Genomic DNA, 15,688 nt, shown 5'->3' on the forward strand with positions numbered 1-15,688 from the left:
AAACCACCTCCATATCTCAATTCCAGATACCAACAAAGACCTTTGTATCAATTTTTAGGATTTTAGCTCTATTTCTTCACCCAACACCAAATTTAGTACCATTTAGTACTTTTCGTAGAACTAAATTACACATTTTCAGAAACCAACTGAGACCTCAATATCAAATTTGGGGATTGCAACCGAATTCCAGCTCTATCTCTCCATCCAATACCAAATTTAGTTCTTTCCCTACAAATATACGACGCATTTTCAAGTCACTGCGAAGTCTTAAAAACAGATACCATCATTAATCTAAATATCAAATTTCAGAATCTTATCCTTTTCCCTTCACCCAATACCAAATATGGTACCATGCGGTACTTTTCGTACAATTATAATACATATTTCTGTAACCAACTCCATATGTCCAGGCTACACATGAACAGCGACCCTAATACCAAATTTCTGATTATACCAAATACCAAATTGTACCATATATAATACTATTTAGTACATTACCTGAACTTGTTGTACACATTTCCAACTCTTTATCACAGGTCTTCCACCAACAGGATCCCAATACAACATTTCCAAATTTCAGCTACATTCGTTTACCCAAAACCAAACTGTGCCGAAATTAGTTCTATTTAGTACACATTTGTAAAACAACCTTCATATATCAAACTTAATTCCCAACCTTGATTCTCATACTAAAGTCAATGTTTTAGCTCTATCCGTTACACATAATACCAAATGGCACCATTTTAAAAGTTTAGTACCATTTTGGAACTATTCGTAGTCTTAAAGTTCGAATTCCCAAAAACGCTTTGGTACATTTATCCTGCCCTCCATCAGTGACTCTCATTTAAAATTACATAATTCCACCTCCTTCCGTTTGTCCAATATTATTATTTTTAGTACATTTTACCCTTTTAGTACGAATTTTGAAAAACCCAACCTTCGCATCAAGACTGACCTTCGTGTAAAATGTCTAGAAACTAGCTTCAGCCGTTTCATCTGGGCGTTAATTCTCAGTCAGGTATTTCTGTACTACTTTATATAAATCGATATATAACTTTCATTGACTGATCTGCAGAAATCTGCAAAATATATGCTCGAAGTAATCGGAAAATATCATGGCGTGGTGTTCTTTTAAATTTTTCAAAAAAAAAAAAAAAAATAAATAAATACCGAAATTATATTTAAAATTAGACGTTACCGAATGCGGAATGCACTCGAAGTTTCACCCAACGCGAATTGTCCCAAAAAGATCATCACTTGTTATCTACATAAATATATTTAGAATTAAAAACATACTCTGTACTTACCCCATTCTTTTCACACACACCGCCGGCATTCTTCAAATCACCCGTCCAGGCTAGACCCAGTGTGCCCATTTCGAAATCCCGATAGGTGAACATATAAGCCAAACAGAAAGCATCGTAATCCTCCTCTGAAAATGGCAAACAAACAAAAAAAGACATATAGTACATATTTCAATACAAAAATACACGGAGGTAAGAGTATTAGGAGAATAAAGGAATTGAAGATAAAGAAGAAAGCGTAGACTAAAGAATACAACAAAAAAAAAAAAAAAAAAATGAGACGAGACGAAATGATAGCATTAGAGACGTCATTTAATGTCGAAAAAATAAAATAGCAACACTGTGAGGGATTATTATTTTTTTTCTAAGAGCATATACTACAGTAAGATACCGATAATTGTAATCACAACAAGTAGAACTGTTTTTGTAGCATCCTTGTTTCCGCGAATTGCAAAAACTTGCTTCACCTGTTCACATTTTGCTCTAATCTGAATTGACTGTATTTAAGTCTCAAAATGTACAATTTTCAGCAAAAACACATAAATATTTGTTTTGTTTTTGTGTTGGTGTGTGTGTGTTGTTATAATAATTTTTATAGCATAAATTGGTATGTATGTGTGCATGTACCTTTAACATTCTCTCGGAGGATTTTTATTTCGAATTTCAAACTAAATATACAATATACCCTTGAATTGTATGGCATAAATATTTAAAACAATATTATTGTTATTACGTATTTTGTGTTCGTGTGTGTTGTGAAAACATATTCCTCAAAGGACAGCAGAACGAAATGTATTTGTAAACAACATCTCACTACTTCGGGAATATGCCATGACATTACAAAATGAAAAAAAAAAAAATATTTTTTTATTTGTTTTATGACATCACAGAAGCTTTAAAAAAATATTAGATGGTCAAAAAAGACAAATTTTTTAAAGTTTGAATTATTTAAAAAAGGGAATATTTTATACCATCATTCAGGAAATAATCTTGAAACTTTGGGAATAAATTAAATAGTATCGAAACGGTAATGAAATCTCAAAAAAAAAAAAAAAAGTCGAAAACTATAAAAGTCCGGAGCTGTCGGTATACAGGATGAGATGAAAAACCAATTTCAGACTGCTGTCATTTCTAAACCACTCGTCCGACAGCTGTTAAAATTATTCCAGTGACAGCTCATTATATTGTTTACAAGCGTAGAAAATAATTTTGGTGAGAATTTTCCAAAAAAAAAAAAAGTTATTCATGATGGGATTCAAGCGTGATAGTGTGATTTCTTTATATTCGGCTAGAAAACCACAAGGGGCTATCGTTAGAGCACTCCAGCATTTAAATATAAATAAATCTTTTGTGTCTCGTACAATCGCTCGTTAGCGTGATGCTGGTAGCGTAGCCCGACGTCAAGGAAGTGAACAAAACAGCAAAATAGGCAGAAATGGCTCCAAATGTAAAGAAGCGACTTGATCGCAGTGGCCGAAAAATGACTCGTATCGCAATATTCCATTCGCCAAATATTGAAAAATGAGCTCGGGGTAAACCATTAAAATTCCAATAATTGCAATAACTTACACCACAACAGAGAGATAATAAGAGTTAAAGAGTTGCTTCGCTTGGCCGAAAGTGGTGAACTGCCGAATGTGGGTTTCTCCGATGAGAAAACATTCGTTGTCCAGCAGTTTGTAAACAAACAAAATGATTTTTTTACTTGCCAAAGAGGTCAGCTGTAAACTTGCGAAAATTTTGAAAACTAGTCAAAAAGTATGTCCGTGCATTTTAATATATTTGGACTTGGATTTTTCAAACTGGCGACCCTTTATGAAGGAGTTTCTGAAAGAGTGGGCAAATATTGATCCCTTCGTATCTGATCTATGTCTGATATTATTAGAACAACGTGCAAGATTTTAACAAGTCACTTTATATGGGATATGTGATAATTTTTGGGAAACGTTGCAATGTGCGTGAGTTACCAGATATTGTGGACTGAAGTATTCCGAAGGGGTGGACTGATATCTTCATACCAGACATTGTTTTGGTAAAAATATTATGATGTTTGTGATAAATTTATTTATTCTAAATTTTGGACCGTTGTGGGAAGGAATGATCGGATATATTCTCTCTCCACGCCAGATTCTGTGTTAATAGAAATGTGGTCATGTGCAAAATTGAGTTTGTTTTTCAAAATTAATAGGAGATATAATTATTCAAAATTTTAACCCTTTGAGGGGGAGGTACTTGATGAAGTAGATTGATGCTGCTCATTTTTGCACCTTGCCTACAACTGATACAATTATTGTGACCTTTTGTGGGGGAGGTACCAGAAAAAGTGGAAATTGAAGTGATATTTGACAAAATTTGCCAAAGGTATTTAAAGACTGCATCTGCATAACAAAAATCAAAAGATCCGATGAAACATATAGTGGGAGCTATAGATATATTTCAACCAACTTTGAACAAATTTAATGTACTTGCTTCTAGAATAAATTCGGTTGCATTTGCCAAAATTCGTATTTTTTTGGCTGATATTATACATTTTTTTGTACAACAAATTTCCGATCGGAAGATGATATGTGTGAAAGCTATATTCAAATCGGAATCAATTTTTACAACATTTGGCAAAGCAAACAATGGGAAAGGGTCTTGTTGGACCTTTTTTAAAAATGTAGCAAGTCAAAATATTCCACAAAATTATGTCTCATTAAATTTTACTATAGGTCCTAGAAGACGTCAAAAGGATAAATCTTACCTAAAGACCAGAAATTCATACATATTAAAGACAAATTTTAGAGTTAAAACCGTTTTTTGTGTGAGTTTGTCCAAAAATCTCTAATAAAGCATAATTTTAGAAGAATGACGTCAAAGACGAAAATATTCTTCTTGAAATTTCACTACAAGTCACCAAGGGAAAAATTATTTCCCCTGTATATGAACAAAAATATTCGCAACAATGTTCCCAAAAATATCCGAAAATATTTCCTATTTGATTAATTTTTCCTCAGACTTTTTTCGAGTTAACGCCTGAAAGTAACATAAAATTTAATTTTAGATGGAAGGTGTCAAAAGAAGAAATAATCTACACATCATTTCACTATAAGTCTCGGAATAAACTATATATCCAGGTTTAATAGTTTTTATGAAAATTGCATTCAAAATGCATGTACTACAAGTGAGAATAATGTGATAATGTACTGCTAATTTAACACGTTTCCAATCGGAGTCAAAATTTAAAGGTAGATTTCATTTTTTGGAGAAAGTGTCAAAGGACGAATTATTCAAGATCGTATTTCATTGTTAGTCTTTGAACGAACGAAGTTTGTATATTCAATATTTACCATGAAAAAATATCATAAATTTTCGTTAAAGAAAAACTTTGTTTATTTCGCAAAAATAGCACTTTTTCCGATTCGCTGCAATATCTTAAAAATTCACAGTAAAAGAGCTTGTATAGTTGTGGATAATTCTAAGTCGATTCATTTTCATTCTCATTTTAATTTCGTAATCATACAAAAATGAGGATCCATAAAATATCACAACTAATTTTTGAAGTAGCAATGTTTGGTATTTAATTTCTTTGTACCAAGAATTAACGTCATCAACAACCCTGCCAATGTCCTTGAAAGTCAAAAATTGTTTTATTTTTTTATGAAGTTCGAAGAATACATGCTGGTCATGAAGCAGCTAATTTGTGTATATTTCACACACGAACGCATTTTCATAAAACAACATCAACTCAAGTAGCGTTCCGAGAGAGAGTGAGAGAGAGAGTGTGTGAGCTGTCTAAAGAAGAACATTATAGTTCACCTTGAATCTAGTTTTGAGTTGCATTTCTTCAAGTGTAATTGATTTTCAAAACATTTTACATATCTCTTTTCAGAAATGTGTAAACAACAACGGTTGAGATTTTCTATATGACTCTCTCTCTCCTTAGAAGTGTGTCTGTTTGCATGCTGCTGCCAGTGCGTGTTTCTCATTTCCATTCAGTGATTTTTTTTTGTTACCGTGAAAAGTAGAAAAATCCTTCAACTCAACATTTTCAATGGAGGGAAAATAAGTAAAAGTAAGTTATACGACATTCCAATGCATGTGTGTGCGGCAGTGTGTCTATGTGGATTACTCACAACTACATCATGGCCCATAATATTCATATTGGATGCATATGCATAAGATTACATATATTAAATGTAAACCGACCGCATACAATATTTAATCAGCTTTCATGGAAATTAGGTTAGAACGAGTGTTTACTTGTTGATATTGAATGCGATGCTTGCGGAATGGCAATTGTATTAACTTATTTACTGGTTACATTTGTAATATATATATATATATATTTACTAAATCATTGAGAGGGAGAGGAAGAGAGAGAGAGAAAACATTTTAGATATGAGATAACATTTATGGATGCAGAGAAGGACAGGGTCGTTTTGCATGGTTTGTCTTTTGAGGGCTCATCATTACCTCAAGTAAAAATTTAAAATGAAAAAAATTTTTTGAGGGTCATCATTACTAATAGATTGTACTTTATGCCATGATTTTTATTAATACCTTTAAGGATCAATAATGTGATAGTATTAAAATTAATGTGTAGATGGTCTTCGTTTTAGAAAATGGTAGGAGATCAATAACCTTTATGCTATCTGGTGTTTCTCGGGTCAGTTTCAATCCTCAAGTAAAAGTTTAAAATGAAAATTGGTTCGCCTAACAGTTGACTATCTATCCTACCACTTTATATATATAACCAGTAAAGAAAGTCTTAAAGTCGGGCGGGGCCGATATTTTGATACCCTACACCACTTTGCTAATTTAGCAGAGCTCCACATAACAATTAAAAGTTTTTTATGGGAGATTTCAATCATACACGCTATGATTATAATTATAATTTAAAATCAAAGGACTAAATATGCCAAAGCATTTGTATCTTTTAAATTGTATTGCCCCTTTGGTGCACAATTAATTTGAAATCGGATAAAGATATACATGGGAGCTATACCAAACCAGAACCTATCTCGATAAAAATTGGCAAAGATATTTCTGAGCTGTATTTTCCCGGAATATAACATTGCTACGGAGTGCATATTACGGCTGTGGGTAACAAATATAACAAATCGGATGAACAATATATATGGGAGCTATAGCAATATCTGATTCCATCTTCACCAAATTTGACATACTAGCTTCTAGACTCAATTCAGTCATAAATGCCAAATTCCATCCCATTTGGACAAATATTAGAGGTTTGGTGTACAATAAAAGGCAAATCGGACGAAGTTATATATGGGAGCTATATCCAAATCTGAACTGATCTCGATAAAATTTAGCAAATGTATTTCTGAGCTGTATTTGATATATTTCCACAGATATTGTTGTTACGAAGTGCATATTACGGCTGCGGAGGACCAAAAATAACAAATCGGATGAATAATATATATGGGAGCTATAGCTATATCTGAACCGATTTCGATCAAATTTGGCATACTTATTTTCAGGCCTAATTTGATTATATGTGCAAAATTCCATAATAGTCGGGCTGATATTACACGTTTGGTGCACAATAAAAGGCAAATCGGACGAAGATATATATGGGAGCTATATCTAAATTTTGACAGATTATTCAATAGGGTTCGTCCTTGGGCGAAACAAATGATTTGTGCAAAATTTCATCTGGATCGTGCAATAAATGCGAACTGTACTTTGTTTACAAAAATACATGGACAGACGGACGGAAGGACGGGAGGACGGATATGCATAAATCGACTCAGAATGTGATTCTATGCAGATCATCAAAAGGAACTATGGGTCTATCTCGTTTCCTTTTGCCTGTTACAAACAAACGCACAAAGAAATAATACCCTGACCACCTTGTGGTCAGAAATTGAGTATTTCTTGTTATTGGTCCTTTTTTTTTGTTTTCTGTCAGAGAAATACGAATTGCAAGAGTCGATTTTTCCAAGAGGAATTTCATTGCCGTTTATTTCTTTCACATCCACCCCAATGTCTCCAACATAAATCCATGTCGCATGGAAAAAATAATGCAATTTTATAAAACCACATACATGGCTTGTTATTGCTAACGTAATATCTGCGGATATCATCTGACTGGGTATGCGTGCCTTTATTAACTTTATTGCATTTTGACTGCGGTTATTGTTGAATATTTTTGCAAATTTTGCAATTATAAATTATTTCGAGCAGGCAGAGAGATGTCATACCAGTTTTTTTTTTTTTTTGACATGCATACCAACATACACGTTGGCATGCAAGATTTTATTAAGGTTGGCATGAGGGTATGAAATGGCATGAGGGTATGAAATGTTGCTCGAGAGGATATACATAACCATTTTAAGTTAAGAATGAAATTAAATGAGAATTCTACAAATTCATAAGATGCTGTTTATACATGCAGTTGTGAAATTTCGAAAAAATACCTAATCAAAGCTGTAGTGGGATTGTCGAACTCATTTTTTAATTTACCGAAAAAATTGGCAACTTTAAAACCCAAAATTTTGATATAAAAAATAAGTTAAAGTTGACAACATTGGTATCTATTGGTAGGTCTTACCAAAATATCGTTGATTACCGAAATTATAAGTGTTTTAATATTACCGATTTTTACAATAAATGAGTAAGAGAATTACACTACTGGTTTATATTTGTATTTTAGTCACCTATAAAGTGAGCTTTTATGGTTATTGCAATATGTTTGTAATATGAAACAAAAATTCGTGAAATGGAGCCGACTATATGATGTCCCAAAGCACTAGAAATAAATATTTAGCAGAGCTATTCACATATACTTTTATTTTTAGAATATATGTAAAGTACGATCGTATTAGAATGCGTAGGTACAGGGTGAGATGAAAAAAACTGAAACCAACTTTAGACTGCTGTCGTTTCTAAGCCACTCGTCCGACAGCTGTTAATATTATTACAGTGACAGCTCATTATATTGTTTGCAAGCGTACAAAAGCATTTTGGTGGGAATTTTCCAGAGAAAAAAGTTATTCGTAATGGAATTCAAGAGTGATAGTGGGATTTCTTTATATTTGGCTGGAAAACCACAAGTGGCTATAGTTGGAGCACTCCAGCATTTAAAAGTGAATAAATCTTTTGTGTCTGGTATCATCGCTCGTTACTGTGATACTGGTTGCGTAGCCCGACGTCAAGGAAGTGGACAGAAGAAAACAGCAACATCAGCAGAAATGGTTCGAAAAGTATAATAGCTACTTGATCGAAACCTTCGTCGCAGTTGTCGAAAAATGGCTCGTGAGCTGAACATTTCGCAAAAGGCCGAATGTGATGAACTGCCGAATTTGGTTTTCTCCGATGAGAAAACATACGTTGTCAAGCAGTTTGTAAAAGAAACCAAATCATCGTGTTTACTTGACAAAAAGGTCAGCCGAAAATTTACACCTTCGGTTGGCCACCATAACTCAAGCGCCAGCTATGGTCTCTCTCTACTCGTATTAATCGACCGTGGCATCAGAATAAATGCCGAATTTTATCGCGAAAATATTCTGGAGGGTGTATTAAAGCCTTGGGCGCCCAAACATTGTGGCCGCAAATCAGCACCATCGCACTCAACATGCGCCACCCAGAACGGCCACCAAAATCTCCGAATACCAATCCGTTGGACTGTTGTGTCTGGAGTATTTTGGAAAGCAAGGTTGGCACTAAAAAATACCAAAGTGTCGATCACCAAGCAAGCTCTTCGCCGGGAAGCGAGCGAGTTTCATTGGTCGTTCGAATGCCATAATTCGTGCCAAAAGTGATCAATTTGAACAAATCTAAACTTGTTCTAAAATTTGATGCTATTTCCGACATTTTTTGCTTTCATTTAATAAAATTAAAAAAAAAAAATAATAATAAATTGGATCTATAATTTTTGGAGATTTTAAGAAAAGCTGATAAGTTCATAATTCAAGTTTTCACATTGTAGAGGTAATTAAAAGTTTGTCAGAACTTAATGTAGCATTTACATGTTTGTGATTTATGCATGTCCGTCCGTCCGTCTGTCCATATATTTTTGTAAGGAAAATGCAGGTCGCATTTATTATTCGATTGAGATGAAATTTTTTAATAACATTTGTTGGGCTCAGAGACGAATCCTATTGAAATAGATTAGATATAGCTCCCATATATATATCTTCATCCGATTTTAGGTTTCTTGTGCACCAAATGGCAAATATCAGTCCAAATGGTGTGAATTTTGCTACATCCGACCGAATTCAGCCTACAAGCAGGCGCTTCAAATTTGGTGAAAATCGGTTCAGATATAGCTCCCATATATATATATTTCATCCGATTTTGGTGTTTAAGTCGTTATATGCACTCCACAAGACCGATATTTAGCACCAGATATGAGATACAGCCTAGCAATTCATAGATCAAATTTTATCAAGTTCGTTTCAGATTTGGATATAACTCCCACAGATATCTTCATCCGATTTTAGATTTTTTTGTGCACCAAATGGCTAATATCAGTCCAAATGGTGTGAATTTTGGCACTTCTGACCGAAGTCAATATAGAAATAAGTACTTTAAATTTGGTGGAAATCGGTTCAGATTTAGCTATAGCTAACATATGTATGTTTCAGTCCCTCACATTCGTAATATATACCCCACAAAAATGATATTTAGTACCAGATATTAGATTCAGCCCAGCAATACATGATTGAAATTTTATTAAGTTCGGTTCAGATTTGGATATAGCTCCCCTATATATCTTCGTCCGATTTTAGGTTTCTTGTGCACCAAATGGCTAATATCAGCCCAAAGTGAGTGAAAAGTTGCCAAGCAATATCATTCTAGAAGTTAACATTTAAAACTTATTGAAAATCGGTTCAGATATAGCTGTGGCTCCATATATATGTTACAGCCGTTTTTGGTGTTTAAATCTCCAACTTTCGGAATATGAACTCTACCATGATCATATTTTGTACCAGATATCTCATAGAGCTCAGAAATTCTCTTTTTTTTACGAGAGCTCTACTAAATATGCATCGTGGTGTAGGGTATCATATAGTCGACCACGCCCGACTTATGAGTTTTCCTTACTGGTTTTTAAGATATCTAAATGCATTTTTCCTCATATTTTCACTGGAGATATTACAGACTTTTGGCCATCGTTAAAGTTGTTTAAAAAAGTTCGCATTTGAATAATGTTTTCTTCAAATCCATTTTGAAATAAGTTGAGCAAAAATGATTTTGAAAACACTTTAAATTAAGTTTTCCAAAAATAAATATATTTTTGTCCACTCACAGCAAATGATATCTTATCACACACTTTCATTTCAGTTCTCAAAACAATCGCCAATAACTTACCTGAAAACAATTCCAAGAATTTTTCAACGCCATAATTTCCGGGAAATCGATATGAGGGATCCTTGATGGCGTTCATGTTGTGGACTTTAATGCGTTTTATCATGAAAGTGATGTTATCGGGCTTGCCGTCATTGTTAAAGTCTGAAATGGAAAAGGACAAACAGAAAATGAAAAATAAAAACAATTAAAAAAGCTATAAGTTTGGCCGGGCCGAACTTCGAATATCCTCCACCATTTGGTACAAATTTGGTAATTTTCAAAAAAATTAAAATCCATTAAAAATCCTGTTAAAATCTTAAAAATACCGAAGATAGCAGTTATATTCGAATACCCTCCACGATTTGATACAAATTTGGCAATTTTCAAAAAATTAAAATCCATTAAAAATTCTGCTAAAATCTTAAAAATACCGAAGATAGTAGTTATTTTGGAGTGTATACGACGTGGACCTACATATGCATTGTTTGTCATAAGCCATTGCCATTTCCAAATTCGAAACTTGAATTAAACGGTCAATAATGTAGCTAAAATTATAAAAATATCGTATATAGGGAGATACCGTTATATCGGAGCTGTGAGAAGACCTGGTCCAACGAACTTCAAATACGACATCTCAAACAATTTCGGTGAGTATTGTACATAAAATCGTCAAAATACCGAATATAGGGAGGTACTGACATATGGGGACTATACGAAGATCTGGACCTGTATAGACAATTTTCTGTCACAGACTGAAGTTCCCATTATGAACTCTAAATAGGTAATTTGAAACAATTCCGGTAAATAATGTCGCTATAATCATCAAAATACCGAATATCGGGAGATAGCGTTATATGGGGGCAATATGAAGACGTGGACCTGCACAGACAATTTTCTGTCTCATGCTGTAGTATCCATTACGAACGTCAAATACAAAATTTAAAATAATTCCGGTAAATAATGTCGCTAAAATCACCAAAATACACAATATGGGGAGGAACCTTTATGTGGGGGCTATACGAAGACGTGGGCCTGCACACACAATTTTCTCTCATAGGCTGTAGTATTCATTACGAACTTTAAATACCAAATTTGAAATAGTTCCGGTAAATAATGTGGCCAAAATCATCAAAATGCCGTATATCGGGGCGAATCGTTATATGGGGGCTATACAAGGACGTGGACCTACATGGCCCATTTTCTGTCTTATGCTGTAGAATCCATTACGAACTTCGAATACCACATTTGAAACAATTCCGATAAATAATGTCGCTAAAATTATCAAAATACCGAATATCGGGAGGTATCGTTATATGGGGGCTATACGAAGTCGTGGATCTACATGACCCATTTTCTGTCTTATGCTGTAGTATCCATTACAAACTTCAAATACCAATTTTGAAACAATTTCGGTAAATAATGCCGCTAAAATCATAAAAATATCGCATATCGGGAGGTACCGTTATATAGGGGCTATACGAGGACGTTGATCTACATGATCCATTTTCTGTTTTAGGCTGTAGTATCCATTACGAACTTCGAATACCAAATTTGAAACAATTCCGGTGAAGAAATTCGCTAAAATCATCAAAATACCGAATATCGGGGTTGCCGTTATATGGGGGCTATACGAAGACATGGACCTGCACAGACAATTTTCTGTCTTAGGCTGTAGTATCCATTATGACTTTCAAATACCAAATTTTAAACAATTCCGGTGAAGAAATTCGCTAAAATCGTCAAAATACCGAATATCGGGGGTACCGTTATATGGGGGCTATACGAAGACGTAGACCTACATGCCCCATTTTCTGTCTTATGCTGTAGTATCCATTACAAATTTCAAATACCAATTTTGAAACAATTCCGGTAAATGATGTCGCTAAAACCATCAAAATACCGCATATCGGGAGGTACCGTTATATGGGGGCTACATGAAGATGTGGACCTACATGACCCATTTTCTGTTTTAGGCTGTAGTATCCATTACAAACTTCAAATACCAATTTTGAAACAATTCCGGTAAATAATGTCGCTAAAATCATCAAAATACCGAATATCGGGGGAACCGTTATATGGGGGCTATACGAAGTCGTGGACCTACATAGCCCATTTTTTGTTTTAGGCTGTAGTATCCATTACGAACTTCGAATACCAAATTTAAAACAATTCCGGTAAATAATGTCGCTAAAATCATCAAAATACCGAATATCGGGAGGTACCGTTATATGGGGGCTACACGAAGACGTGGATCTGCATAACCCATTTTCTGTTTTAGGCTGTAGTATCCATTAAGAACTTTGAATACCAAATTTGAAACAATTCCGGTAAATAATGTCGCTAATATCATCAAAATACCGAATATCGGGAGGTACCGTTATATGGGGGCTATACGAAGATGTGGACCTACATGGCCCATTTTCAATACCAAAAGTCCTGCAGACATAATACACATTTGAATAAATTTTTATCACATTATTTCATTCGGAAGCTAGAGTGATTTCCACAGACGGACAGACGGACGGACATTGTTAAATCGACATAGAATTTTATGCTGTTCAAGAATATATATACTTTGTGGGGTCTAAAATGTATATTTCGAGGTGTCACAAACGGAATGACAAACTTAATATACCCTCCATACTATGGTGGAGGGTATAAAAACAATAGCATACGGCAAAGAATGCTAAAGGACAAACGGACAACGATGGTCATTCAATAGAAAAGCAGAACACAACGATAATTACAATATGGTCGGCATAAAGTGGAAAAATCAATCTACGTTGGGCTATTTTAAATGTTTGCTTGTGTGTGTGCAATTCAATAACGCTGGCTGTGTGTGAGTGTGTGTTTTAGAGATTGTTATGAGCGAGTAGTATAACACAATACACAATAAATTTCAGTTTCTGACAAAACAAATCCGATTTAAATCTCAACAACTTTTTTTTGTTGTTGTGCCGTATTTTGTTTTGTGTGCACAAAACTTTATTCATTTCCGCTTTCCGCTGGCATTGCATTGCACTTTAGAGCACCTACCGCAATGGAAATACCAAAAAAAAAATGGAAAACAAAACAGAACTGAACTGAACAGAAAATGAAAAATCACAATTTTCCACGGCTAAATTGAAAAATATGCAACAAAAATGTTTCGTAGGTCGAATGGAAAAAACAAATTGTCCAGCCATGTTTTTCATTACTTTATGTTGGAATGGTGTTTGGTTTATGTGTTTGTGTGTGTGGGTGGGTGTTTGAACACCATTCTGCATATTGCATACTAAATATGCAGTGTGGAGAGAGCTGAGAGAAAAAACAAAAACATGACTAGAAAATTGAGTTTCTAAAATGTTTTTTTTTTCGTGGTGGTTTATTTCGTTTCTGGTCCCTCTTCTTCACCGGCCACTTCACAACATGTAAAACAAATATTATCCTTGGCGGTCTATTTCGGTATTTGTCATCGTCATTCCCCCCCGCCCCTTATACCTACAACTAAACATTAACAACAAGCCTGTACAGGCAGTTTTGCACAATGTTATTTGTTGTTGTTTGTATTTGGTGGTGGTGATGGCGATGGTGATACTCACTTTTCGAGTATCTGCAATACTTTTTTTTCCGCTGTGGCTTTTTTCTAGGTAAATTGTCGCCAACACACCCCAAAAAAAAATAGAAGAACTATGTTGATATGTAGTCGCGGACAATATTTGCCTTGATTGTCAAATTTTAGAATTTTTTTGTGTTTTTTAGAAAGTAATTGAAATGTTTAGGATTGTTTTTTAAGATAAAAAAAAGAAAAAAAATCCATTTTGTTTTTAAGAAAGTAAATTTCAAATAGTTTTTTTCTTTCCAGGCATATTCTTATTGGTTTCAAATAATCGAATAGCGGACATAAATCCCATTGTGACCTGATTTTTTTGGGGATAAATACATGAATACCCGGCTATTCGACCTGAAAATTCGGATGCAAAATCCGGGTTTTATCTGGCTCCACAAAATAGGTATCATTTGAAAGCATATGAAAATAGCCAATCTTAGAAATGATCATATGATACATGGATACCCGGTTATTCTACCCTAAAATTCGGATACATATGATGGGTTTGTTTGAACCGATTCCGTAGTAATACACGAACTAGAACTTTTTGAATAACCTATGACAAGTCGAAATGGTGTATTAAGATCTGTAAACTACACTATAGCCTACATGTTCCTTGGGAGAAATACATGGTCACCCCCTTATTCGACACAAAAGTACGGATAAAAAATCCGGGCTTATCCGGTTCTACAAAATGGTTATAATTTGAAAGCATACGAAGACTATACACTTATGGTGATCAGAGGGTAAAGATCATGGGATACGGCAAAAATTTGCCTCATCGAAATAACAATTTTAGACCCTAGGTCCCTTTGGACCAAATCCGTTTCAGGACATTTGGAGTCGATCTAGCGATGTCCGGTCGTCCGTTCGTCAGTTTGGCTCTTTGATATGCACGATAACTTTCGAAAGTAGTATTCGATTAGGTCCAAATTTGGTATATCGTAATACTATTGTCAAAATTAGATTGAGTTCGGAGATGTGCAATGTCGGTCCACTGGTACCTACTGGTACATTTCCCACAAAAGATCAAATTTTTCATAGAAAATAATTTATGTCATAAAACAAGAAAGGATCATCTGATTTTGTGCAAATCCAAATATTTTTGTGGGTGCTATGTCAGTTGCGAAAACGAACAATATCGGTCCAATCCGTCATGTACTTCCTCCATAAAATGTCAATATTTTAAATAATTATAAATTTTTAAAAATCTGAAATAAGGGTCCGATTGTCTTCAAATTTCACGCATTTCACTATTTGTAGCAAAACAAGATCTGGTATAAATATGATATATATTGGACCACTCCTTCTGGTACCTCCCCCACAACGGGTCAACATTTTGAAAAAAATATAAATAAAAAAATTTCCCATAAAATGAGAAATAAATACTCTATTATCTTCAAATTTCGCACATCCTAATATTTTTACTAACACAAGATCTGGTGTAAAAATGGTGGATATGGACTTACTTCTTCAGGTACCTCCCCCACAAAGGGGT

General features: G+C 34.3%; 1 protein-coding gene across 1 annotated transcript in view; it reads right to left on the reverse strand.

Moving 5' to 3' along the window:
- Positions 1-15,688, reverse strand: part of LOC101900641 (uncharacterized) — a 489,471-nt gene that overhangs the window by 56,808 nt on the left and 416,975 nt on the right. Inside the window, exons 7-8 of the mRNA XM_059125281.1 lie at positions 10,623-10,763; positions 1,308-1,432 (exon numbers count right to left, since the gene is read on the reverse strand). Of these exons, the coding sequence (XP_058981264.1) occupies positions 1,308-1,432; positions 10,623-10,763 (266 nt within the window). The remainder of the gene's footprint in view (positions 1-1,307; positions 1,433-10,622; positions 10,764-15,688) is intronic.

The sequence above is a fragment of the Musca domestica genome, unplaced genomic scaffold (genome assembly GCF_030504385.1).
Source record: "Musca domestica strain aabys unplaced genomic scaffold, Musca_domestica.polishedcontigs.V.1.1 33, whole genome shotgun sequence".
Taxonomy (NCBI): Eukaryota; Metazoa; Arthropoda; class Insecta; order Diptera; family Muscidae; genus Musca; species Musca domestica.